Below are 26,788 nucleotides of genomic sequence, written 5' to 3' on the forward strand. Positions count from 1 at the left end.
TGTGTGTGTGTGTGTGTGTGTGTGTGTGTGTGTGTGTGTGTGTGTGTGTGTGTGTGTCTGTTAATCTGGCCCTGTTAATCAGGGAGCCCTGGCTGACAGATAAAAAGGTTGAGTGTCGGAGATGCTATCACTCTGATAGTTGACTCTATGTAAGGCAGTACTGTAGTCCAGGACTGTTGATGTGTAAATAAAGGGTAACTTGGTGATGAGAAACTGGCTTCTGTGGAGTTATTTTAAGGAGGACAGCTGAGAATGTAGGCCCTTCCAATTTATTTCAGGAGGTGCTGGGCAATGAAGAGAGATGACCAGAGCTTGAATGTTGGCACCCACAGAGATGGCAGGGGGAGAGGATCAGTGATGCACCCTGCTCCCTTCAGGTTAACTCGTCTTAGAGACACGCCAATCCTAAAGGGCCTGTTGGGACGGCCTGGGTATGGGCCTTGAATGGTGGGCCCAAATAAAATGAGGCGGTGGGGTCAGAATCCCCATCTCCATTAACTTCAGTACTTGGCGTTGAAAAAAATCCCTTCTCTAGCAATCTGTGCATTCAGCATGACTCTTCCAAACTAGCATCTGTGCATACTGTGCAGTTTCCTGCTCACTAGTCCAAACATGAAAATCCTTTATGTCTGCCGTCTAGTACGGCCTACTGCAAGCAATCTGCGCTGCCACACCACAAGATATTCTTGTTCCACTGCTGAGTTGTTACTTTTTTCCTGGGTGAGGTTATCTGAGGGTTTGCAGCACCAGCGAGTGACATATTTCCCTCAGGATTCACAAACCTCATGCCAGTTTAGATCCGACATGGGCTGGGATTTCTGCTTTGGTGGTGGGAGATAGGACAGTGGGCTGATTCTAGTCCCCTGCCCTGCTGCCTCTTTGGGGGTTGGGGGGTCGAAAGACAGACACTCTCGGGAACTTCGGTGAGGGAGACTCCTTAAACGTCAAGGCGATGGTTGATTATCCCTAACTCATGGGCCGCTTCTCAAAGGTGGAGGTCCCGCACAGTGATCGTGCCTATTGTGAGGACCATTAAACTGCCCTAAACAGTAGGTAACTGAGAGGGCTTTTCAACAAGCAGGTTCCTCTCTTAGCCATTTTTCAAAATTTAAATAAAACAAAGAATAACACAGAAAGTGGGCAGGCCACTATCATGGTGGTGGGGGAGGGGAGGGCTTATTGGCCTACCTGGAGTGCTGACTCCTGGCCTGCCGGTAGGTGCCCACTTCAAGAAAGGCGTACAGCAAACACAGCGAGTTTCTTTCTTTAACCTGTTTACCAGAAAGGTACTCTATACTGTATTCCTGCACAAAGTTCCCTTGTCACAGTGTCGTAGGGTATTGCAGCATGGAAACGGGCCCTTCGGTCAGATTTCCTAAACCAGAGTAATCCCATTTGCCTGCATTTGGCCCGTATCCCTGTAAGCCTTTCGTATCCAAGTGCCTGTCCGCATGGCTTTTAAATGTAGCAATTGTACCCACCTCTACCACTTCCCCTGGCAGCTCATTCCATATGCACATCACCCTCTGTGTGGAAAATGTTGCCTCTCAGGTCCCTTTTCAACCTCCCCCCTACACCTTCACCTTAAACCTATGTGCTCTAGTTTTGGACTCCCCCACCTGGGGAAAAGACCTTCGCTATTCACCTTATCCATGCCCTTCATGATTTTATAAACCTCTAATATGTCACCCCTCAGCCTCCTATGCTCCAGGGAAATATAGTCCCAGCCTATCCAGCCTCTCCTTATAACTCAAACCTTCCAGTCTTGGAAACATCCTTGTCGATTTTCTTGGCACCCTTTCCAGTTTAATAATAATCTTCCTACAGCAGGGCGACCAGAATTGTATGCAGTAGGGGCGGCACGGTGGCTCATTGGTTAGCACTGCTGCCTCACAGCGCCAGGGACCCAGGTTCGATTCCACCTTCGGGCGACTGTCTGTGTGGAGTTTGCAAGTTCTCCCTGTGTCTGTGTGGGGTTCCTCCGGGTGCTCCGGTTTCCTCCCACAGTCCAAAGATGTGCAGGTTAGGTGGATTGGTCGTGCTAAATTGCCCATAGTGTTCAAGGATGTGTGGTTTAGGGTGATGGGTCTGGGTGGGATGCTCTGAGGTTTGGTGTGGGCTTGTTGGGCCGAAGGGCCTGTTTCCACACTGTAGGGATTCTATGATGATTCTATTCTCAATGTCCCTTACAGCTGTAACATGATGCCCCAACTCCTGTACTCAGTGTTCTGTCCGATGAAGGCAAGTGTGCCAAATGCCTTCTTCACCACTCTGTCTACCTGTGATGCCACTTTCAAGGAAGTGTTATCTCTTGTATCTGACTGATGCTAGTTCCATAGAGGAAATGGATTTCTCTCTCCAGCTTTGGTCTTTAAGTTGGCTTCCTTCCTGTCTGGTTTATGCTTGGCCCATTGTGCCTGATCAATGTGTAAATCCTGTTCATTGTAAAGGGTGTAAAGACATGGGAAGGAGATTTAGAGAAAAAGGCAAATTGTACCAGTATTCTAACAACATGAGGATGGGTGTATTTTATTAAGGGTCAGATCACATAGGACCGAGACCTGATGGGATAAGGCATGACTGAAACCCTGGTCCACCATGATTCTGTATGGTGTTTGATAGACGACGGATATTAATGGTTTGCACTTGCCTTGTGTTCGGTCTTCAGCTCCTTATACTAGCCCGCAAACTTCTCTGTTTGGAAAGCATAATTTATTGGTCCCAAGATCCAGCTGCCTCCTGAATCACTTCAGTTGCCAGCAGTGTATTTACTGTTGAAATGCACGGTTTTTAGTATGCCCTTTACGAGTAGAAGCTTTCGCACTATTGTCATTTGAAGTACATTTGAAGTAACACACTGCTCACAGCAGATCATTTTGTCACTTGCTCACTGCCTCGTTACTTTTTCCTGTTAATTTATGTCTCACTCTCACCTTCACTTTCTTTCTGTGTATCTATAATCTTCTCGTTGACATACTACACCTGATCTTCCGGTGGTTCTGCAGTGTCCCTGGCATCTGGAATCCTCTGAAAATGTTCCCAATGTGGAGTTAGAGTTGTAGATTTCAGATGATCCTAACATAATTGGCTTAATAGTTCACCAGGAAACGAAGAGGAATTAAAACCTACTTGAACTCCTGGGTAACCATTAAAGTGACCCCTTCACCACTGACACTTAGCTGTTGTCCTCATTGTGGTCCCTGCCCTCAACTTACCACATTGGGAATCAATGTGTTTCTGAAAAACTTTGGAGCAGGATGATAATATGGTATTTGATTCTCAAGTCCTGATCATGATTCAGGCCATCTGCTCCAACGTAGAAAGTGAATTACCACTTTCGTTTTCAAAGTACAGAAGTTCCACATGTTCCTGTTTGTCAATCATTTCATTAATCATATTGACCACAACTTCTGGAAAGGATCTGGCAAAACCACTTCTGTTGCCAGCAGTGTATTTACTGTTGAAATGTACAGTTTTTAGTAAGCCCTTTATGAATAGAAGCTTTTACACTAGCGTGGATCTGGCAAAATCCTCTCAACGACTGCAGTGTCTCCTTGTGAAGATTGAAGGTAAAGTTTTGAGATACAACGCATTCCAGGTTCAGAGATGACTACTGTCTGAGCTCTAAGCAGACTTTCAAATCCAACTTAGAGCAAAGATAATCCGTTAGACTTACAAACGGAAATAGTCAAAACTGTGTTCAAAAATATTCATCTCATTCATTTTGGTCATAGCAGAGCAGATTCAGCAGGGCTCTGTCTGATAATGGCCAATTCAAGAAAATCATCATCAGGGAATGACCCAAACTCATTCAAGTCCCTGACCATGTACTTTCTTCCTGGCCATTCAGCGATGAGCAAGGAATCTCTAGGAATGTAATTTTAAACTGGAAGCAAAGTAATTATTTCACAGGCTGTGATGAGATCCGCATGACCGTATACACTAGGTCACATGGGCACTGAGAGAAAGATCAGAGATTTGTACGTGATCTATCAATTGGGCCAAAATCATTAAGCAGATGAATCAATTGATCAGGTAGTGTGAAACATGTTATCTTCATCAAACTCAGCAGTTGAGAGAACTTCGCATTTCACATGAGGTTCCTTCTGAGCTATGATACAAGGTTGTGATTGATATTTTTCATGTTTAAGAAGCCGGTCACATCCTGAAGATTGAGCAAATTACAACAGATGCTGGAATCTGAACTGAAAACAAAAAATGCTGGAAATCACAGTGGGTCAGGAAGCATCCCTGGAGAGAGATGAAGAAGAGTCATCTAGACTCGAAAAGTTAGCTTGCTTTCTCTCCATGGACGCTGCTTGACCCACTGTGATTTCCAGCACTCTTTTTTGTTTTCAGTACATCCTGATGATTGATCATTTTACCGAATTTCCTTTTGTGAGACAAATTAAAGATGTGGGGGGGGGGGGGGGGCACTAATGCAACAGTCATTGACACAATAACCACCATATTCAGTATGTTTGTGTGTGTGTGTGTGTCTGTGTGAGTGTGTGTGTGAGTGAGCGTGTGTGTGAGTGAACGTGTGTTTATGTGAGCGTGTGTGTGTGTGTGGAGGAGAGGGAAAGCGTGTGTGTGTCAGAACTGTCTGCTGTATATACGTTTTGAAGACACCTACAGGAAGTGTAATATTGAACGTATTATGTCTTTCATCACTATCCTCAGTCTAATGGTCAAGCAGAAAGTACTGTTCATTCAGTAAAAGCCATGATTATTAAATGCCAAGCTGTTGCCAAGACTTTCAGCTAACCATAGTAAATGTCTAAGCTACTCCTGAAGTCGATGGTATACTTTCACTCTCTGGTTGGAATATACATCTACACAATCCTTTCCACACTTACCACCCAGCCGTATTTCATTGCACTGTTGGAAAGAAGTGACAAAGTTACAAAAGGGAATGTTCAGTGAGTATGTAGACAGTTTTCCCAACGAGAGCCAAGAGAAAGCATCAGAGTTCAAGATCTCTCACTGACTGGGTCTGTGGAAAGATACTATGACATTGTGTCCAGCCCAGGTTGTACAATATTGTTAGGAACCATGGTCAAACCCTGCTGCAAGACAGATAACACATCTGAAATAATACCTGACCTCCTAAACCATCATAAAAGATGATGACTCTGAAAGAATCACACCATACATCCAATACCTGTGATAGACATCCGTCCACTACATAAGTAGCCCAGCATTGCTGAGTTATGACAATTCATGAAGAATAAATCTGGTTGTGTTGTATATCTGCCAAAGTGTCATTGTAATGTCTGAAGTTAATGTATTGATGTGCATTTTCTTTATAAAATTTGTCAGCCCAGGCTTTCTGTTCTTCGAAGGCAGAAAGAGAGAATGTAGTACGCTTGTAGAGATTTCAGAAAGATACTAAACCTTTAACACAGTGAAATAACATCTTGACATATGATGCAATACAAAAGAAGTCTCCAACATGATCTACCTTTACTCAGTCAGCAGGTAAGCACCAGACAACTGTGCTCAATAGTGATAGAAGTAAGGATAACTCCCAGTCTGTATACCTAGGCCAAAGATAACCTGTCAATGTACGTAGCGAGTCATTAATGAGCTCCTCGGGTGGTGCAAACTGGTCAAAACAAATTGGTAGAAACAATAAAAAGAAACACTGTTAGAAATAGCTTTAACCAAAAGAAGAGTCATGGTAGGAAATGAGAGTTCAAAGTAAAACAGTGGGAGAACAAAATGGAGGCAAATAAAGGGGAAACAAATGAAGGAACATATGGGGCCTGCCATGCAACTCCAACTGGGCCACTTACCTGCATGAAGGAGCCAGAACTTGAAGGGGCAAGGCTAATGAGGAAGTAAGTAGAAATAAAAACAGAAATTGCTGGAAAAGCTCAGCAGGTCTGGCAGCATCTGTGAAGAAAAGGTGCAGCACGATGGCTCAGTGGTTAGCACTGTTGCCTCACTGTGGGTTCAATTCCACCCTCGGACGACTGTCTGTGTGGAGTTTGTACATTCTCCTCGTGTCTACGTGGGTTTCCTCCCACAGTCCAAAGATGTGCAAGCTAGGTAGATTGGCCATGCTAAATCGCCCCACGGTATTCAGGGATGTGTAGATTAGGTGGGTTACAGGGGATGGATCTGGGTGGGATGCTCCAAGGGTCGGTGTGGACTTGTTAGGCCGAAGGGCCTGTTTCCACACTATTGGGATTCTATAAAAAAAATCAAAGTTAGCGTTTCAGGTCTGGTGTCCCTTCCTCGGTTTTTGAGAAAGTAGAAATCATTGGAACCGTGCAGATTGGAAGACGTGAGTGTGAGGACTGAATGAGTCAGCACTCAGAGTAATAAATAGAACTGTAGTATGTGAAAATTGGCACAGCATAAAGATCACAACAAGCAAACTGTATGGGAAAGAAGTGTGATGCCTCAAGAACATGTGCGCTGTTTAAAAGGAGATGTTTAATAACATCATTTAACCTTTGTTGGTACTTGCTATTCCGTAATGAATTGGTGTGACGTACTGAAACAACTAGATCTTTCAACCTCACCTTTTAACTGTTATTTCATCAGGAGTACAAGCAACACATATGTCCTCTCAGTTTGCAGTGACTTCTGCTTTTTTTATTTACAGATACAATAGGTCTGTGACCTTCTTTATTTTTATCTCAGAGATAGTAGGAACTGCAGATGCTGGAGAATCCGAGACAACAAGGTGCAGGGCTGGATGAACACAGCAGGCCAAGCAGCATCATAGGAGCAGAGAGGCTGACGTTTCGGGCCTAGACCCTTCATCAGACCCTTTTATCTCTGCTGCTTGTGGGTTTTGGATTCTTTCCTTTGTGTCACCTCTCCTCCCCACTCTCTTGTGTCCAGATACATTGCGTTTCCAAACACAGCTCTCTGTAAATTCCTCGGAGACAGCAAGAACTGCAGGTGCTGGAGTAGGGTCCCGACCCGAAACGTCAGCTTTCCTGCTCCTCTGATGCTGCCTGGCCTGCTGTGTTCCTCCAGCTCCACACCGTGTTGTCTCATTGTAAAATTTAAAGCATTAGTGGCTTCTGGATCAATCCCTGCAGTTTTTCATTGGTCATTGGCCATTGCTAGCTTGGCCAATATTAATCACCCATCCTTGGTTTCTCTTGAGGAAGTGGTTGTGAGCTCTGTGCTGACCTACTTCAGTTTACCGCTGAATACACCCTCATGTGTTTTCTTCACAAGTGCCTACAATTTCCTTCACAATACCCTTCTGCAGGTCTGCTTAAATTCCCCACGGTTGCAAATTTAGAACACTTGTTGAGGAGCCATTGATAAATATTTGCTTTGGCAATTCCATTTTCTCACAGCAGCAAGTCAGTGAGTTTATGTCTCCACTTCGAAGTTGGGAAAGTCTTATTGGTTGGACAACGAAATGGTTTTCTTTCTTCCCATGTGATATTGAGGAAACCCAACTTTGCCAAAGCTGATGCTCTTCAAGTTAACCTGAATCCTTCTCAACCTGTGATGCAATGAGCATCTTCTCTACCTTTGAACCAGAAGCTCCTGATTCGAGTCCGGCGCCAGGGCTTGTTCCCTGTGGAAGTAGCATTTGTAACTTAGAGTCTCAACCTACAAATCTTTCCAATGTGCCTGACAGTGGGAGAGCCTCCTGGTCACCAGGCACTGCAGAAAATCATTGCAGTCCTTGGAGTATAAGTATGGCCCAATTCTTGGAAACGAGGAGGAGAGAAAAGACAAACTGATGGTTGCGAAAAGAGCAGAATGTTGTCTGAGTCAGCAGTCTTCCCTCGAGCATCACCACTCATTACAGATTCATTCATGTTCTCTTGGTGCAGTCTTGCAGCATACAAATTTGTCACCACGATTCCTGACAAACATTACTCACTATGCTGCAGATTGGTGAGTGGGTGTGGACCAGTCTCGGGGAGTCCTGAGGATGTCGAATGTAAATGAAAAATCTTCTCATGTTGGATGTAGCCACTGGTGCAGTAAAATGAGACCAAAAATAGACTGATCATCCGTTCAGAATCCAAATTCCTTGATGCCCTCACTTAGGGAGATGGTTAATGTCTCTGATTGGCCTAGGTATCCAAAGGTGCAGGGTAATGCTTTATAGACCATAAGGCTGTAAGAAATAGGAACAGGAGTAGGCTGTTTAGCACCCCCCTGCTCAGCCTGCTGTGCCATTCACTAGGATCACTGCTGATCACAGGGGGTGGCACAGTGGCACAGTGGCAAGCACTGCTACCTCACAGCACATGGAACCCAGGTTCAATTCCACTCTCTGGTGACTGTGTGGAGATTGCACATCCTCCCTGTGTCTGCGTGGGTTTCCTCCGGGTGATTCAGTTTCCTCCCACCATCCAAAGATATGCAGATTAGGGTGGTTTGGCCTTGCTAGATTGCCCATAGTATCCAGTGATGTGTAGGTCAGGTGGATTAGCAGGGTTACAGGGATAATGCGGGTCTGAATGGGATGCTGTTCAGAGAGTTGGTGTGGACTTACTGGGCCAAAATGGCCAAATTCCATACAGTGGGAATTTTGTGATCTGATATTTCTCACATCTACTTTCCTGCCCTTTCCCCATAACCCTTGATTCCCCTATTGATCAAGAATCTATCTATCTCAGCCTTAAATATACAAGGACATAAATATATTATATATATTATACATATATATATACATACAAATATAAACATATATATATATTTTATTATTCTTGGATGAGGTGTTGGCTGCCCTACATACTTTATAGTAAGAATAATTTTAAAAAATACAAATATATCCATCTCAGTTTTAAAAGCTTGAAATGTAAGATACGGATGATTCGGATGTATATGGATTTCTCCAGAACTAGAGACTGTGGTATGTAAAAATCTTGAGAGAAAGTTAAGTATGAAGAATGCCATGTAATTATGGAAAGTCAGCAACAACCGTAAGAACTGACCCTGATGGTCAAGAAAAGCAAGCAGAGCCTTTTTTGGGAAGATTCCTAGATTTTTCCGCTGCCTCCCTTCCCGTTTTCCAACATGATTGACCTGTCTGTAAGATATGCCCACTTGTGTATTGTGCTGCCAGTGTAACTAGTTTCTCTGTAGCTATCCTGAATCTCTTGCCATAGTTTAAACATATCGATCAGATCTGTCCTTGGTGGTTTCAAAGCCAGGTATTTCTGATCTGTCCTTGCCATTTCATGCTCTAAGTTGTACTGCTGAGTCTGCTTAAGTAGTTGTTGTCCAATTGTTGAAGACAAAGCTGTCGAAATCTCTCAACTTGCACTTATCATAACAAGCGTAGGAAAGCTACATTTCAAAGTGAACACCAATCTAGACTGCATGAGAAATGGGTACTGATTGGCTGATGTGTTGGCTCTGATTGGTCAAGGTGTTGCAATGGAGAATCCACCAGGCAACTATTGCCAACTCAAGCTTCTGTTTAATTTTTTAAAAAGTTGCAATGCTCGGACAAGTTCCTTTTGGCTGATAGCAAGAACTGCGGAGGCTAGAGTCAGAGTCAATACAGCAAGAAGCTGGAGGAACACAGCAGGTCAGGCAGTATTAGAGGAGCAGGAAAGTTGACGTTTCGGGTCGGGACCCTTCTTCATCGACTTTCCTGCTCCTCTGATGCTGCCTGACCTGCTGTGTTCCTCCGGCTCCACACTGTATTGACTTCCTTTTGGCTGAAGAGGCTAGGTCGCTGTGTGTGAAGATATATAGCTTCCAGTAAGTGTCAGAGTACCACAAAACAAGTCCAAATCAATCTTAAATTGATTATTAGTGCACTTCTTAGCACACGAGTAACTCACCTCCTGATCCCTCCCAAAGCCTGTCCACCATCTACAAGGCGCAAGTCAGGAGTGTGATGGAATACTCCCCACTTGCCTGGATGTGTGTAGCTCCAACAACACTCAAGAAGCTTGATACTACCCAGGACAAAGCAGCTGCTTGATTGGCACCACATCCACAAATATTCACTACCTTCACCACTGACGCTCAGTAGCAGCAGTGTGTACTGTCTACAAGATGCACTGCAGAAATTCATTAAGGCTCGTCAGACAGCACCTTCCAAACCCACAACCACTATCATTTAGAAGGACAGGGGCGGCAGATACATGACAAAAGCACCACCTGCAAGTTCCCTTCACTCACATTCCAGACTTGGAAGTATATCACTGTTCCTTCAGCATCGTTGGGTCAAAATCCTAGATTTCCCATCCTGCAAATGAACTGCAGCGGTTAAAGAAGGCACCTCACCACCACCTTCCCAGGGGCAACTAAGGATGGGCAATAAATGACAGGGTCAGCTAGTGATGCCCACATCCCATGAATAAACTGAAACAAAAAACGCTCACAACAGTTTAGCAAGTGCTATGCAATCCTGGAATAATAGTGTAATCAATGTCTAAACTCACTTTAGCTAATTCCAAGAGATTTTCATCTGGTGTGGACTCAAAGCAGGTTCTTTGAGAAAAAGGATATTTTGTTTTATCTTTGCTTATCTCGACTCTAATTTCTCTCCCTGATCAAGGAGCTCCCCACCCACATCCAGGACACCACCCACGCCCTCCACCTCTTCCAAAACTTCCAATTCCCTGGCCCCAACGCCTCATCTTTACCATGGACGTCCAGTCCCTATACACCTGCATTCCCCACGCAGATGGCCTAAAAGCCCTCCGCTTCTTCCTGTCCCGCAGGCCCAACCAGTCTCCCTCCACCAACACCCTTGTCCGCCTAACTGAACTCGTCCTCACCCTTAACAACTTCTCCTTCAACTCCTCTAACTTCCTACAGGCAAAGGGGGTGGCCATGGGCACCCCCATGGGCCCAAGCTATGCCTGCCTCTTTGTAGGTTATGTGGAACGATCCCTCTTCCGTACCTACACCGGCACTATCCCCCACCTCTTCCTCCGTTACATTGATGACTGTATCGGCGCTGCCTCATGCTCCCACGAGGAGCTCGAACAGTTCATCCACTTCACCAACACCTTCCACCCCAACCTTAAGTTCACCTGGACCATCTCTGATACCTCTCTCTCCTTCCTGGACTTCTCTGTTTCCATCTCTGGCAACCGCCTCAAAACTGATATCTATTTCAAGCCCACCGACTCCCGCAGCTACCTAGAATACACCTCCTCCCACCCACCTTCCTGCAAGAATGCAATCCCCTATTCCCAATTCTTCTGCCTCTGCCGCATCTGCTCCCAAGATGAGGCATTCCACTCCTGAGCATGCCAGATGTCCTCGTTTTTCAAGGACTGCAACTTCCCTCCTTCAGTGGTCGAAAACACTCTTGACTGCATCTTTTGCGTTTCCCACACCTCTGGCCTCACATCCCCTCCCCACAACAAAAACAAAGACAGAATTCCCCTTGTCCTCACGTATCACCCCATCAACCTCCGGATGCAACGCATCATTCTCCGCCACTTCCGCCCCTGCAATCTGACCCCACAACCAAGGATATATTTCCCTCCCGACCCTTATCTGCCTTCCATAGGGACCGCTCTCTCTGCGACTCCTTCATCCGCTCCACATTCCCCACTGGCCCCACCACCCCTGGAACCTTTCCCTGCAACCGCAGGAGGTGCTACACCTGCCCCTACACCTCTCCCCTCACCTCCATCCAAGGAACCAAAAAAACCTTCCACATCGGACAGAGGTTCACCTGCACATCTGCTAATGTGGTCTATTGCATCCGCTGCTCCCGATGTGGCCTCCTGTATATCGGTGAGACCAAGCGGAGGATCGGAGACCGCTTTGTAGAGCACCTGCGCTCTGTTCACAACAAATGACAACACCTTCCAATCACAAACTATTTCAACTCCCCCTCCCACTCCCTGGGTGACACGTCCATCCTGGGCTTCCTCCAGTGTCACAACGATGCCACCCGGAAACTGGAGGAGCAGCACCTCATGTTCCGCCTTGGGATCCTACAACCCAATGGTCTCAATGTGGACTTTACTAGTTTCCCCGGGCTCATCCCAAGACCAGCCCTCCGTCTCATCCCCGCCTCCTTGACCTATCCGTCTTCTCTCCCACCTATCCACTCCTCCCACCTCACTGACCAAACCCCACCACTACCTACCTGCACTCACCTATCACCATCCCACCTACCTTCCCCAGCCCCACCCGTCCTCTCTCTATTTATTTCAGAGCTCCCTTCCCCCTCCCCCATTTCTGAAGAAGGGTCCAGACCCGAAATGTCAGCTTTCCTGCTCCTCTGATGCTGCTTGGCCTGCTGTGTTCCTCCAGCTGCACACTGTGTTATCTCTATTTTATTTTCAAGCCCACTTTGCCGCATACTACCTGGTGCTCTTGTATTGTGTGTATATTTACGTTGATGTAAACAATGATGATATGTGTGATGCTGCGCGCTCCTTTGCATTAAATTGTGCCCCAGGTTGAGTGAAGCAAAGTGCTCAGCGATATTGTGTAACTGCAAGAGTGGCTGACTGTTTGGGGCTGACGGTTTGTCCCCTTCGTTTCTCACAGATACTGCATAAAACAAGAAGCTGAGGAGGTCGTCCCTGAGACAGCTGTACCATTGTTTGGCCGAATGCTCAGTAACATGGAATCGCAGAAGGACATTACAACGTGGGAATCCTTCCGAGCTAAGACCAAGCCTTTCCTGCAGAATTTAAAGAAACGCAAAATATCCAGCAAGAGGAAAGAAGGGAAGAAGCAGCACTTTTTGGATCAGCGGATGAGTGTGTCGGAGCCGGACATGTTGCAAGTGGGCAAGACCTACAGCGAGAGCTGCTCCCGGGTAATAGTCAAGACCTGTGCTGTCAATTACTTCAGCAACCCCTCCACCCCAGTTAAGAAACTGGATCAGATCGAGCCTCCGCAAACTTCAGTCTCGCCGGGCCAGGCACAGAAACTGGAGGACTCCTGCCCTGAAAAGGAAGCTTGTACACTCACTACATTATCCCTGTTAGCCAAGGAATCCTGCAGCAACAGTGCTGAAGACCTGGTGGAACGCAGCTTCTATCTCAGAGCGGATGACAGATATGCGGTAGGTGATTACTCGGGACAACTAAAAGGAAGTGGTGGGGCAGGTTTTTTCCCTTTTGGTGGATGTCCAACCGAGGTACGTTTGGCACTTGCCCTGTGAAAGAGGCACAGAGCGGGAAGCATAAAATACCTGCTAAGATCAACAGTTTGAAACGAAGCAATCGGCAGGCACTTAGCCAAGGGTGTAATGTAAGCCAGAGAGTACTACACAAGGCGTGAGTCAGACCACATGTGGAATACTGTGAACAGGTTTGGTCCCCTTATCTAAGGAAAGATAGACTGGCATTTGAGGCAGTACAGAGAAGGTTCACTAGGTTGATCCCAGGCATGGAAAGATTGTCTTACGAAGAGTGGTTGAGTAGGTTGGGCTTGTGTTCATTGGAGTTTCGAAGAATGAGAGGAGACCTTACTGAAACATTTATGATTATCAAAGAGTGTGACGAGGTAGATGTGAAAAGGTTGTTTCCCCTTTATGAGAGAGTGTAGGACCAGAGGGCATAACCTTAGATTAAGGGGTCACCCATTTAAGACAGAGATGAGAAGGAATTTTTTTTCTTGGGGTAGAGTCTGTGGAATTCTTTACTATAGAGGTCTGTTAAGGCTGGGTCATTTAGTATATTCAAGGCTGAGATAGACAGATTTTTAACATGTTTTTCTAATCAATCTGTTTTGAAATGTTATTACCCACCTCCGGAGCAGGTGGGACTTGAACTCAGGCCTCCCAGGCCAGGAGACAGTAGTAAGGAAACTCAGGGTTACAGAGAAAAGGCAGAAAGTAGGGTTGAGGATTATGAGATCAGCTATGATCTCATTGAATGGTGGAGCAGATTCGATGGGCTGAATGGCCTTTTCTACTTCTGTGGCTTTATGATCTTACATATGGCCTCACATAGACTAGTATAAAAATTTCCTCCAAATGGGAGTCTCAAACAGGGGCCAATACTCCAAATCCATCTTTCCCAAGGAAAGGCTTTTGGAAATCTGTCATTTTAACTCCCACCCACCCAAAAAAAGAGAGGTTAGATCAATTCAAAATTTCAAAACTGCCATTAGTTAAGATCTTTGGTTGAGAGTCAAGGGTTATAGAGTCATACAGAAAAGAAGAGATCCTTTGGCCCATTGAGTCTGCACCAACCTGTCTACATTAAGCCCACTTTCCAGCACCTGGCTTGGAGCCTTGAATGTTATGACATTTCAAGTGCTTATCCTTGTACTTTTTAAAGGCGCCAGCATGAAGGTGGCCAGAATGAGTTGACTGATCCTGATCTTGTGAAACAGCTTGAAGGGCTCTAAGCCCATTTTGATGAGAGGTCACTGACCTGAAGCATCCATCCTGCTTCTCTCTCTCTGCGAATGAGACTGGACTGTCCATTTTCACCATTTTCTGTGTTTTGTTTTGCCTCATGTTTCCAATGGCCACAATACTTTTGATTTTGTAGCTTAAGGGGCTGAATAGCATTTTACTAGTTCTTGTGTTGCTGTAAAGACTGAGTCTTGCTGTTAACTCACAGGAGGAATGCTGTATAAATATGTAGTAACTCGACTATTCTGTTTTGGAGTCAAGTAATTGAGTGCTGGGTGAATGCTTTGGAACTGAAAGTCTGTTTTGACACAAATGAGGTCTCTACAACAATCTGTGGTTTATGGTACATGGATTGAAAACTCCGAGCATGTAAATCAGCTATTACTGTGGCAAATTAAAAGTTTTGTAAAAACTGAACTCTTGGTGTTGAAGAAACAACTAGTAACAGGATTCATATTTCAATGAGAAATTCATGGGCTGGCGAGTGTGTTAACTGTTATCACTGTAGAGGGTTTTGTTTTGAGTGGGTGTGTGTGATTACTGTTAATTTATTGCCTTGTTGACTGTTTTTGTAAGCAGAATGTGTCAAAATATAAAAATCACTTTTAAATCGCATGACCCCAGATTAAGGATCCTGACCTAGATTCTCTCAATTGGTCATTTACAGATTGATTAGAATTGGTACAAATGCTGTCTCTATCAGACTGCAAAGAGGTTTTGTTTTAATGCACAAAGCATTTATTCTTTGCAATACTCATATGAATCTGAAGTATCGTTGTTCATTGGGTGATTCTATTTTGGAAGGGGACAAAATATTTTCTTTTTGAGGGGTTTGTTTTCAGGAGCTCATTTTCATTCTCACCAATTTATAATGCAATACAGCCACTCAGTACTGTCTGTATTCGTATTGACATGTGGCGTTTCAACTCACAAAGAAGCAGAACCAGAAGAATTTACCAATATTCTCAATTGTAAACCCTCCATCAAAATTAAAGCCACAGCATTCAAGGAAAGCAATAATTTCTTAGGCGTCACCGTATTTAAATTGGCACAAGACAACAGGCTTAAGTTAGAAATAAAAGTTTATTTCAAAATAACTGATACACACTTCAATACACAAGAAGCCATCACTCAAAACACACCTTCCATATACTAGAGAAGTTGCAGTTCATGCATTTCCATCACAAATGCCCGAAGCTAAAAGATTTTAACCAGACAGTTGCTACCCTTTCACTGCATCTCAGATGTAAATTGAATAATTGACAGTGCCATTACAATAGACTATCCCACATTTATTTCCCCCTCATCTAGTAGCTCATGAGCAAATGCACCCTTATACTAGAGATTCCACATTTTTTTGTCTGCAATTCATTACCTCTAGCTTTCCTGGCTCCTAGATAGCAGAGTGTTTCTTGGTTGGCAGGTTTTAGACAGTTCTTGCTCCTTCACCATCACCCTTCTCCTACCATCACAGTTGGCCTCTTGCCCTCATGTCTCATGCAGACTCACCTCACCCCCACCCTACCCTGAAAGCCCCCACACATTGACAGATGGAATTTCCGACAGTCAGCTCCCTAGTTTCATCCCCGCTCCAAGGCCTCCCAGGATCCACTCCCCGGAAAAGGCCTTCCCTGTTGATTCACTCACTTGCTTTCCTTTCTTTCACCCTCTTTCTTAACTTAACCAGCTCGCTACTGCTCCAGTCACAGGCTGGGTCTCTCTTTCTCACCCGTGAGTCTGAAATGCTGGAGAAAAATGAGTGGAGCAGCTCCTCAGAAATTCTGCCTATCCTACTCGCAAGGGTAACTTTTGTAATTGTGCCAGCCCACAAGGTCATTCCAGCACAGGAGGAGGCTATCTGGCCTCTCGAGTCTCCTGTGCCTTGAGGCATTCAAAAAGGCTTTGGACAATTGTTTGGATAAAAGTAACCCGTGAGGTGTTAGGATAAAACAGGAGGTTGGTACTGGGTATCGATGCTTATTTAATAGTTCAGGCTGAATGGCCTCTTTCTGCTGGTTAACACTTCTGTGATCCTGGGCCCGTGTCCTCTGTGGAGTATCTGAGATCAGGAAGGAGATTGGATGCTAGGTTGGCCAAAACTGCACTGATCAGAAGTGGACGCCATTTTCAAGATCAGTGCCTGTCCTGCTATTGCCACATCCAGGACGGCAAATTGCGAATACGTCATTCTTAAAAAAAAAGTCATTCATGGGATGTGGGCATCACTGGCTAAGCTAACGTTTATTGCCCATGCCTAATTGCCCAGAGGATATTTAAGAGTTGAGCATGTTATTGTGGGTTGGCATTACCTCTAGGCCAGATTGGGTAAGGGTGACAGGTTTCCTTCCCTAAAGTGAACCTGATGGGTTTTTACTACAATCGACTGTGGTGATCATTGAATTAGCTCTTCACTCCAGGTTTTCTGTTGTGATGGGATTTGAACCATCTCCCCAGATCATCAGCTTCCCGTTCTGCATTCTAGCCAAGTGACAGTACCTTAAAGTTTGTGTCACACGTAGACAGGGTGGTGAAGAAGGTTTTTAGCACGCTTGCCTTCATTGCTCTGACCTTCAACTATAGTGGCTGGAACGGCATGTTGAGGTTGTACAGGACATTGGTGAGGCCTCTCCTGGAGTACTGTGTGCAGCTCTGGTCGCCCTGTTATAGGAAGGATACTATTAAGCTGGAGAGAGTTCAGAAGAGATTTACCAGGATGGTGCTGGGAATGGAGGGTTTGAGTTGTAAGGAGAGGTTGGATAGGATGGGACTTTTCTCCCTGGAATGCAGGAGGCTGAGGGGTGACCTTATAGAGGTTTATAAAATCATGAGGTGCATGGATAGGGTGAATAGCAGGTGTCTTTTCCCCAGGGTTGGGGATTTCGAGGCTAGGGGGCATACTTTTAAGGTTAGAGGAGAAAGATTTAAAAAAAAACACGAGGGGTGGATGTGGGTAAAGTTACAATGTTTAAAAGTCATTTGGATAAGTATGTGAATAAGAAATGTTTGCGGGGGGTTATAGACCAAGTGCAGGCAGGTGGGACTAGGTTAGTTTGGGGGTCATGGTTGGCATTGACTGGTTGGACTGCAGGGTCTGTTCTGTACTGTGTGATCCCTCCCCACAGCTGGGTAACAGATGCTGACAACAGTAACATACTGGAGATCACAGCAGGTTAGACAGCATCCATGGAGAGAGAGCAAGCTAGCATTTCGAGTCTAGATGACTACAGATTCCAGCATCTGCAGTAATTTGCTCCTACTTTGGGTAACAGACAGTGTTGGTCCAGCCTGATTGAACTCAGCAAACTCCAGCTGCCTCCGGGCTGGGAGGTCCTCAAAGAGGCTCAGCACCTGTCTCAGGTGTGGACACTGAATTCCTCTTTTTCTTCTTTCCTAAGTGAAGGTCTCGAAATGTGAGCCTAATTTCTGCTCAATGTTTTTAGGACTTAGTAGATTGGTTTGTACCTAAACAATAGACTTTGCTTGGTTTACCATAACATTTAACAAATGAAATCACTTGAGAATGATTTGTAACCTGCCAGCTATGGATCACCACAGTGCAGGATCACTGTCATTATCATAGAATCCCTACAGTATGGAAATAGGCCCTTCATCCCAACAAGTCCACACTGACCCTCAGAGCATCCCACCCACGCCCATCCCCCTATAACCCACCTAATCTACACATCCCTGAACACTATGGGACAATTTAGCATGGCCAATCCACCTAACGTGCACATCTTTGGACTGTGGGAGGAAACTGGAGCACCTGGAGGATACCCACACAGACACAGGGAGAATGTGCAAATTCCACACAGACAGTCACCTGAGGGTGGAATCGAACCCAGGTCCCTAGCACTGTGAGGCAACAGTGCTAATCACTGTGTCACCATGTCGCCCCAATTATCTTTGTTTGCGACAAGTCAGTAGGAGCCCATTCAATATTATTTGCTACCAGACTGTAGTTTGGTCCTGCTTGATGACCTATAGGATATTTTTGATAATAGATTGTGTTCTATAGGGTGTTTTTAATCAGCCTTCTCAGAGATATTATTACACACCTCTGGTGCAGATGAGATTTGAACCCAAGCCTCCTCGCTCAGTGGTAGGGACACTACCACTGCACCACAGGAGCCCTTTAAGTTCCTACTGTATTGCACAACACAGACAGTTGGTCAAATTAGTTTCAGTGGCCAAAAAATGTGATTTATGTGTTAATGCAGTTTCCTTGCGTGTAAAACACTACTGCTAGGATCATATAGTATGAATGCTTTCCTATATGTTAGCCCTTGTAACATAAATCAGATTGTTGAGACAGAGATGTTGAAATTTTTTAAATTATTTGAATTCAATAAAAATATCTGGAATTAAGAATCTACTGATGACCATGAAACCATTGCCGATTTTCAGAAAAACCCATCGAGCTCACTAATGTCTGTTGGGGAAGGAAACCTGCCATCTTTACCTGCTCTGGCCCACATGTGACTCCAGACCCACAGCACTTTGGTTGACTCTCAACTGCACCCTGACATGGCCAAGAAAGCCACTCAGTTCTAGGGCAGCTAGGGATGGGCAATAAATACTGTCCAGCCAGCAACACCCCTGTCCCATGAGTGATTAAAAAAACTACGCACACCGATATGATGTCTCAGATTTGCATGTAGCCTTGGTTCTATGCTCACTTGTGTTACTGCTGCATTCTATACCAACTGATAGAGTTAGGGGTTGGTTTAGCTCAGTTAGCTGGATGGCTGGTTTGTAAAGGTGGTCTGATGCCAACAGTGTGGGTTCAATTCCCACACAAGCTGAGGTTAATATGAAGGTCTCTTCTTCTCAACCTCTCTCCTTGCCTGAGGTGTGGTGTCTCTCAGGATAAATCACCACCAGTTATCTCTCTCTAATAATTAGAGAGAGTAGCCCAATGGTCTGGTTGGGCCATGGTGACTTGACACCAGCTGAATAACTGGACATTAAATGAGACTTTTTATTGAGAGCATTACGTCTTGTGATGTCATCTTATGTCTTGCAGGTACAGTTCATTTCTGAGGTTCTGCAATAAAACAGCATGTGTAACATGGTGCTCATTGTCCCTGCTGGTATTAGTCGAAATATTGATGCCCCTTTCTCAGAATTGGGTGCTTTGTTTTCATTTTCACCTCCAGTTTGCTTTATTTATCATCTTGGTGCTCAGTGTGATATGAATCCCACACTGGTCACCATCTGTCAGTCCTGACTATTGTGCAGTGGAAAAGCAGCAAGTTATGATTTCAAGACCACACACAATTCTTTTAACTTGTTATCTTGGTCGTTTTTTTTGTATTATCTCTGTCACTGAGCCTTTGGTCTCGTGAGCAAATGCCACCTCCTCTGGCTTGGTGTAAATTTTTCGTAGCTATGAAGCACCTTTGTGATGTTTTGCTGCATTCAAAGCACAAAGTAACTAGGAACTTGCGTCATGTTGATCCACACTGGAATTTAAAAGTTAATGTTTGAGGCATACAGGAGAAACAGGTGCAATTTGACATTTCGGGTGCAAGAATTTTGACAATTTGACATTTCTTCAGGAATGGCTGGAATGTTGACAGCATGGTTCCGAACTCTTCAAATTTGCTGCTTGGTCTGCTGAGATGCTTGAGGCTTTTTTCAGATGGTGAATTCAGGAGCGATGGTAGTGTTTTGGTAAAGTCACTGAACTAACAATATAGGGACACAGGCTAAGGCTTGGGAGGTTACAATTTCAAATCCCCTCTCATCTTAAACCTATGGCCTCAAGTTTTAGACTCCCCTACCCTGGGGAAAAGACCTTGGCTATTAACTCTATCTATGCCCCTGAAGATTTTATAAGTCTGTATGAGATCACCCCTCAGTCTCTGATGCTGCAGGGAAAAATAGCCCCAGCAGCTGGTGGGATTTAAATTCAATTTATTCACCTGACGGCCAACTCAGTAATGGTGACCACAAAACTACCATTAATTGGCTTTGTAAAAACCCACCCGGTTCATCAATGTCCTTCAAGAGCTTTCTGACCTACATGTGACTCCAGACCCACAGCCATGTGTTTGACTCTGAATTGGCCTCTGAAATGGTCAAGCAAGCCACTCAGTTCGAGAACAACTTGGTATGGGCAACAAATATGCTGGCTTTAGCACATCCCATGAAAGAATAAAGAAAGGAAAAAGTAGGCCGAACCCCACAGAGATATTTAGATGGATGCAAAAGACCTCCTCATGCTATTTGAAGAACAGGGGACACCTCTGTCTCTTTTGGCTAATATTTATGTCTGACCCAAATGATCAAATCAGATGAACTTCTGTTAGACATTTTCGATTGGAACATTAATGTTGTTTTCTTTCTTCACAGAGCGAGAGCAGGTCCTGTCACGTTTTTCTAGTACTTTCCTTTTCACTGCCATTTTGCTTTGGGAATATAGCAACAGGAGTAGGCCAATGTGTGGCGAGCCTGCCCTGCCCTTCGGCATGAACATGGCTGATCAAATGCTTTATTCACACCATCTCCTTCGTCCTGTACACCACTGGCCCTCAGAAATCTGTCAGTCCCTATCTTAAACACACTGAAAGACTGACCCTGCCATATCGCTCTGTGGTAGGGAATTCCAAAGATTCACAATGGTCTTTCTCTTTGCCTTAGGCCTAAGTGGCATCCATCCTTATTGTTAAATGGTGCAGCTGGTGAAATAACTCCACAAAGGCCAGTATCTCATCACCAAGTCACCCTTTATTTACGTGTGCATAGTACCTGACACTGACCCAGCTCGCTCAGAGCCAGCTGTAAGACTGAGCACAACCTCTGACACTTCTATTTTTAATCTGTGAGCCAGGGCTCCCTGATTGGAGCAGATTAACAGCCCCAATCAGGGAACTCACGTTCTATGGTGTCCACCTGGCTGACCTTGTTACAATCACTACAGCTGGGTGATCTGTTCTGCCAGTTTATTGCCAAAACATGGAGATAGTAATGTTCTCCTTTGAGTTTACACTTGAGAGATGATAAGGCCTGTAAACGGCCAATGTTAGCTCAATGCCATTTGGACCAAAGTGGCTGTCCTGCAGGGTTTCTGTACAAATGTAAGTATCATGTGTTGCGATGATGTACCGTTGCTGGGCACTCAGTTGCCTACATGGCAATAACTGTTTCTTCAAACAGTTTATTGCTTTTGGAGATTGCGAATGTTGCAGGTTGATGCTCCTGTGCAGTGCTGATGGTGTGCTGCACCGTTGGAGGTACTTCTTTCATCTGAGATGTTAAGCTGAATCTCCCTCACAGAAGAGCAGAGGAGCTCTCCCCAGTGTTCAGGCTAATACTTATTCCCCAGCCAGCATCACTGGAACAGACTAGCTGATAAATATTGCATTGCTGTTTATGGGATCGTATTAAACACAAATAGAGTCACAGAATCATCCAGCATAGAAATGGGCCCTTCGGCCCAACTTATCCATGCCGACCAGATTTCTTCAACTGAATCAGTCCCATGAGCCTGTGTTTGGCCCATATCCCTCTAAACCTTCCCTATCCATGTACTTGTCCAAATGTTGTAATTGGATCCATCTCTACCACTTCCTCTGGCATCATACGCGCACCACCCTCTCTGTGAAAAAGTTGCCCCTTAGGTCCTTTTTAAACCTTTCTCCTCTCACCTTAAACCTATGCCCTCTAGTTTTGGACTCCACTACCCTGGGGAAAGATCTTGGCTAAATTAACCATTAAGTTTCTTTAAAAAATGGACAACAACTACATTTGTTGACCGTAGATACCTTGAGACTGTGAAACACACAATTGCAAAGCAACTTAATTTTCTTTCTTATAAAACATGATGTGAATGAAAAAATATTTCTTTCTATTATGCATTTTCTTCAAAATTAATGAAATTCAGACAAAATAATTGGGAGCAAAAATAATTTCTTTGCTCTAAACTAAACCTCACCTGAAAATCGATTGAGTTTACTTGTGTAGAAATCAGTGAGTGTTTGTAGGATCAGTGAAGCCCAGAAACGTACTTACCGCCAATATCTAACAGCAGTACCAGATCTATTAGCTGCTGTTTTCTCTCTGAAGTTTATTGCTCATTTGTTTGTTTATCTGTGGGAAACGAGTGGCATTTAGTGTCTGCACAATGGGAGACCAGGCCAGCGGGACATGATTAACTCAGCTATTGAAGGGATTGATTGAGAAATAGAACCCAGTCTGCTCTGTAGCTGGGAAGCTGTCAGAGCTGGTTTAATATGGCCCTTTGCCAAATGGCACTGTCCAGCCCGGTACAGAGTGCAGAGCCTTGCCTACTGGTGGTCGAGAGAACATTGCAGCAAATGCCAAAAGAGGTGGCTTAGTGGTTGGCACTGCTGCCGCACAGCGCCAGGGACCTGGGTTCGATTCCAGCCTCGGGTGACCATCTGTGAGGAGTTTGCACATTCTCCCCGTGTCTGCGTGGGTTTCCTCCCACAGTCCAAAGGTGTGCAGATTAGGTGGATTGGCCATGCTAAATTGCTCACAGTGTCCAGGGATGTGTAGGCTGGCTGGATTAGCCATGGTAAGTGTGGGGCTGTGGGGGGGTGTGGGTGACTTGCTGTTTGGAGGGTTGGTGCAGACTCAATGGGTCAAATGGCCTCTTTTGTGCTGTAGGGATTCTATGATTCTAGATCATGAGGCTGACCCTCCCTCCCTCCAGGAGTTGGGGTGATGATCTTATGTAAAATCCTGAGGATGCTTCCCCTAATGGGAGGAGGCTAGAAGTGGGAGATGGAGCTCAGTTTAAAAAGAAAGGGTGTTTCATTTAAGGCAGAGATCACTGGAGCGTCGGAGGCTGAGGGGTGGCTTTATTGAGGTTTGGAAAATCATGAGGGGCATGGATAGGATGAATAGTAAGAATCTTTCCCCTCGGGTGGGGGTGTCCAAAACTAGACGGCATAGGTTTAACGTGAGAAGATAAAGTTTTAAAAAGGACATGGGGACAAGTTTTTACACTGGTGAGAATCTTCACTATTCAATTCTGCAATGAGTCGTGACTCAGGGAACACAGATGAAACTGCTGATGAGTTCGAATGAGATGGTGAAGGTGATGGTTCTGTGAGCTGATGAACTGACACCTAAAAAAATAGACTCAATCTGCCTGTATCTATAGCAACTACCTTTAACCTGAGAGTGGTCCGTGAGTAGAATGAACTTCCAGAGAAAGTGTTGGGTGTGGGTACAGTTACAACGTTTAAAAGACATTTGGATAAATACACAAATAGGGAAGGTTTGGAGGGATATGAGCCAAATGCAGGCAAATGGGACTAGTTTAGTTTGTTAACATGGTCAGCATGGACTAGTAGGATGGAAGGGTCTGTTTCCATGCTGTCTGACTTTTTGATTCTATCAGCAAGAAATCCTTTCTCTGAATGCCATGAATCTTCCGAGGGAGAGGTGGAGGCAGGGTCATTGAGTATTTTTAAGGTTCTTTTCTGACAATGGTGTCAGAATGTAGAGGGGAGGGGAGGCAGGAAGTTGGGGGGAGGTGAGGTTGAGGGAACAGTCTATTGACTGGGGAAGCAGTGTTACATGGCTAGCTGGTCTATTCCTCCTAATTTGTATGTTAAAGGGTCAGGAAAAACGTAGTATCCCTCATTCTCCCGATTTAATCTCGACCAGCCAGGAGACCTGGAATTGGGTGTGCACTGCATTACCTTTGGATGTACATTGAAGAAGCGGTAGCACGGTGGCTCAGTGGTTAGCACTGCTGCCTCACAGCGCCAGGGACCTGGGTTCGACACCACCCTTGGGTTTGCACATTCTCCCTGTGTCTGCGTGGGTTTCCTCCGGGTGCTCCTGTTTCCTCCCATGGTCCAAAGATGTGCAGGCTAGGTGGATTGGCCTTGCTAAATTGCCCCGTAGTGTCTAGGGTGGGAAATGCAGGGATAGGGTAAGGGGTAGGTCTGAGTGGGATACTCTTCGGAGGGTCAGTGTGGACTCGATGGACTGAATGGCCTGCTTCCAGACTGTAGGGATTCTATGATTTTGCGGTCTTCTCTCTCTACTTCCACCAGTTGGGTGCTAAGTTCCCTTATTGTTTTTGCCTTCTGCATGGCCTGCTGGGGTCTGTGTGGGGCAGGGACTGGAATACCGACTGCCGTGTGTGGACCCTCGGAGCAGCCTCTGTGCCGTCGGGAACGTCGGTTGTGCCTCTCGGATATTCAGGCAGGAAGCTGGTGCTGTGCTTCATCCTGGGCAGTGCGGCCTAACAGACATTCAGAGGGAGCCCAATACCGCGCCGCCAGAAGGGACACAAGTGGAATTAGCTTTCCTCAAGTTTGATGTTGTTAAGCTATGATCCATCCTCCTCTCAATTCGAGTCATAGAGCTGTACAGCACCGAAACAGACCCTTCGGTCCAACCAGTCCATGGCGACCAGATAGCCTAAATTAATCTAGTCCCATTTGCCAGCATTTGGTCCACATCCCTCTAAACCCTTCCTAGTCTTCTCACACTCCATCCCCGCAAAGGCTGGAGAGAGTAGAACTAAGTGGAATAGTCTCAGGGTAAGGGATTGGGCATTTAGGACTGAGATGAGAGATGTTATCATTCACACAGTGTGAATTATTTGCCTTGAAAGAGCCTGTGGATGTCTCCACACTGATTCCCTTCAAGGCTGAGTTTTTTTTTAAAACGCGGAGGATGAGAGTATCGGAGTGAAAGCTATGGAATTGACGTTGAAGATGTTTGTACAGATTGGTGAAGAAGGCTGGAAGAGACTGGAAATCTGGAAGAGAAACAAAATGATGGAATTGCTCAGCAGATCTGGCAGCATCTGTGGAGAGAAATCAGAGTTAATGTTTCGGATTGAGGTTGATGTTTCGGGTCGAGTGACCCTTCCTCAACCTGAAACGTTAGCTCTGATTTTCTCTCCACAGATGCTGCCAGACCTGCTGAGCTTTTCCAGCACTTTCTATTTTTGCTTCTGATTTACAGCATCAGAAGTTCTTTCAGTTTTTTTTTAATTAAGCTCTGCTCGGTTCCCAGTGTGAGTTTCCCCAGTTTACTCCTGTTCCAGATGGGATGCCTTCATCCTTTACGCTCTGAGGTGAGGGGGATAAACTGATTCTCCTCCTTTCTGCAGCCTGCTCCTCAGTTTGTCCCAGCGAGGTTGATTTGAAATGGAGTGTTTGTGCGATGATGCCAAGATGGCCGACAGAAATGGCAGCTGTCTCCTGCACACGCAGTGATGGTGCTGCTGACCCTTGGCCGTTTGCGGCCGTTGCCCAGGCTGTGAACCAGCCGTCAGGCTATGATGGGCTGCAGTGATTCTGAGGGGATTGTTGTAAAAGGAAGTGGAGAAGCTTAGGTCCCACATCAGGACCTGGGGCGGCACGTTGGCTCAGTGGATAGCACTGCTGCCTCACAGCGCCAGGGACTTGGCTTCAATTCCACCCTCGGGCGACTGTCTGTGTGGAGTTTGCACATTCTCCCCGTGTCTGTGTGGATTTGCTCCAGTTTCCTCCCGCAGTCCAAAGACGTGCAGGCCATGCTAAATTGCCCATAGTATTCAGGGATGTGTAGCTTAGGTGGGTTATAGGGGGGTGGGTCTAGGTGGGATGCTCCAAGGGTCGGTGTGCACTTGTTGGGCTGAAGGGCCTGTTTCCACACTGTAGGGATTCTATGATTCTATCGGGGTCATTTATCCAGAGAGAGGTGGAGAAATGCTCCCTGCCTGGCTCAGAGCTGAACCAGCTTGAACATGATCCCTGTCCCACAGCCAGGCCTGTTCTAATTTAAAATTAATGCAAATCCTGCAGATGATACATTTCATTGGAATTTGACAGTTGTTAAATTCCCACTTTCCCTATTAGAGTGTCCAGTAGGTATTTCACTTGACCTGTTTGTGCATGCACACTCCTTGTACCATCTAATGATGACAATTATACTCACATCCTAATTTGAAAAGGATCCCTCTCTTTTGGACACTTTTCTGCCACCCAAATGAATCTGTATTGTAAAAGGAGCCAATTTAACCAAGCTTTCTCGAGTTAATGAAAGAGTGGAGCTTATTGGTTACTAACCACAATCAGGAATAAAAATGCAGACTCCAAGTCAGAAATGAGCCCAAAAAAAAGTGTAAAAGATACATATCAGTTTGAGTTGCCCTTGAAGATTATGTTGTAGCCGTGACAGTAGATGTTGAGTGGACGTTGGTTGATAAGCAGATGATTTTGAGATTTCAGAGGGACACTCAGGCCACTCCCTCTTTGTGAGTACAGATGGTCTGTTAGAACACTGTTGATAGACGCCTACGCCTGAGCAGCTATTCATCAAAAATACACCGGGGTTTATGCGGCGTATGTAGCTGGATTGTTGATTGGACTGAAATACCTCCGCAGAGATTGGTATCCCATCACCAAGTCACCCTTTATTTCCACATGGAGAGTCCTTAATACCCAGCTCCCTCAGAGCCAGCCCTCAGAGTGAGCAGAACCTCTGACACTCCTGTTTATATCTGTCAGCCAG

At 45.3% G+C, this 26,788-nt stretch overlaps 1 protein-coding gene across 1 annotated transcript in view; it reads left to right on the forward strand.

The window, feature by feature from the left end:
• Positions 1 to 26,788, forward strand: part of LOC109923496 (multiple C2 and transmembrane domain-containing protein 2) — a 432,499-nt gene that overhangs the window by 33,305 nt on the left and 372,406 nt on the right. The window contains 1 exon segment of the mRNA XM_048616107.1: positions 12,472 to 12,994. Coding sequence (XP_048472064.1) covers positions 12,536 to 12,994 — 459 coding nt within the window. The 5' untranslated portion in view covers positions 12,472 to 12,535.

This window comes from Rhincodon typus, chromosome 33 (genome assembly GCF_021869965.1).
Source record: "Rhincodon typus isolate 14 chromosome 33, sRhiTyp1.1, whole genome shotgun sequence".
Taxonomy (NCBI): Eukaryota; Metazoa; Chordata; class Chondrichthyes; order Orectolobiformes; family Rhincodontidae; genus Rhincodon; species Rhincodon typus.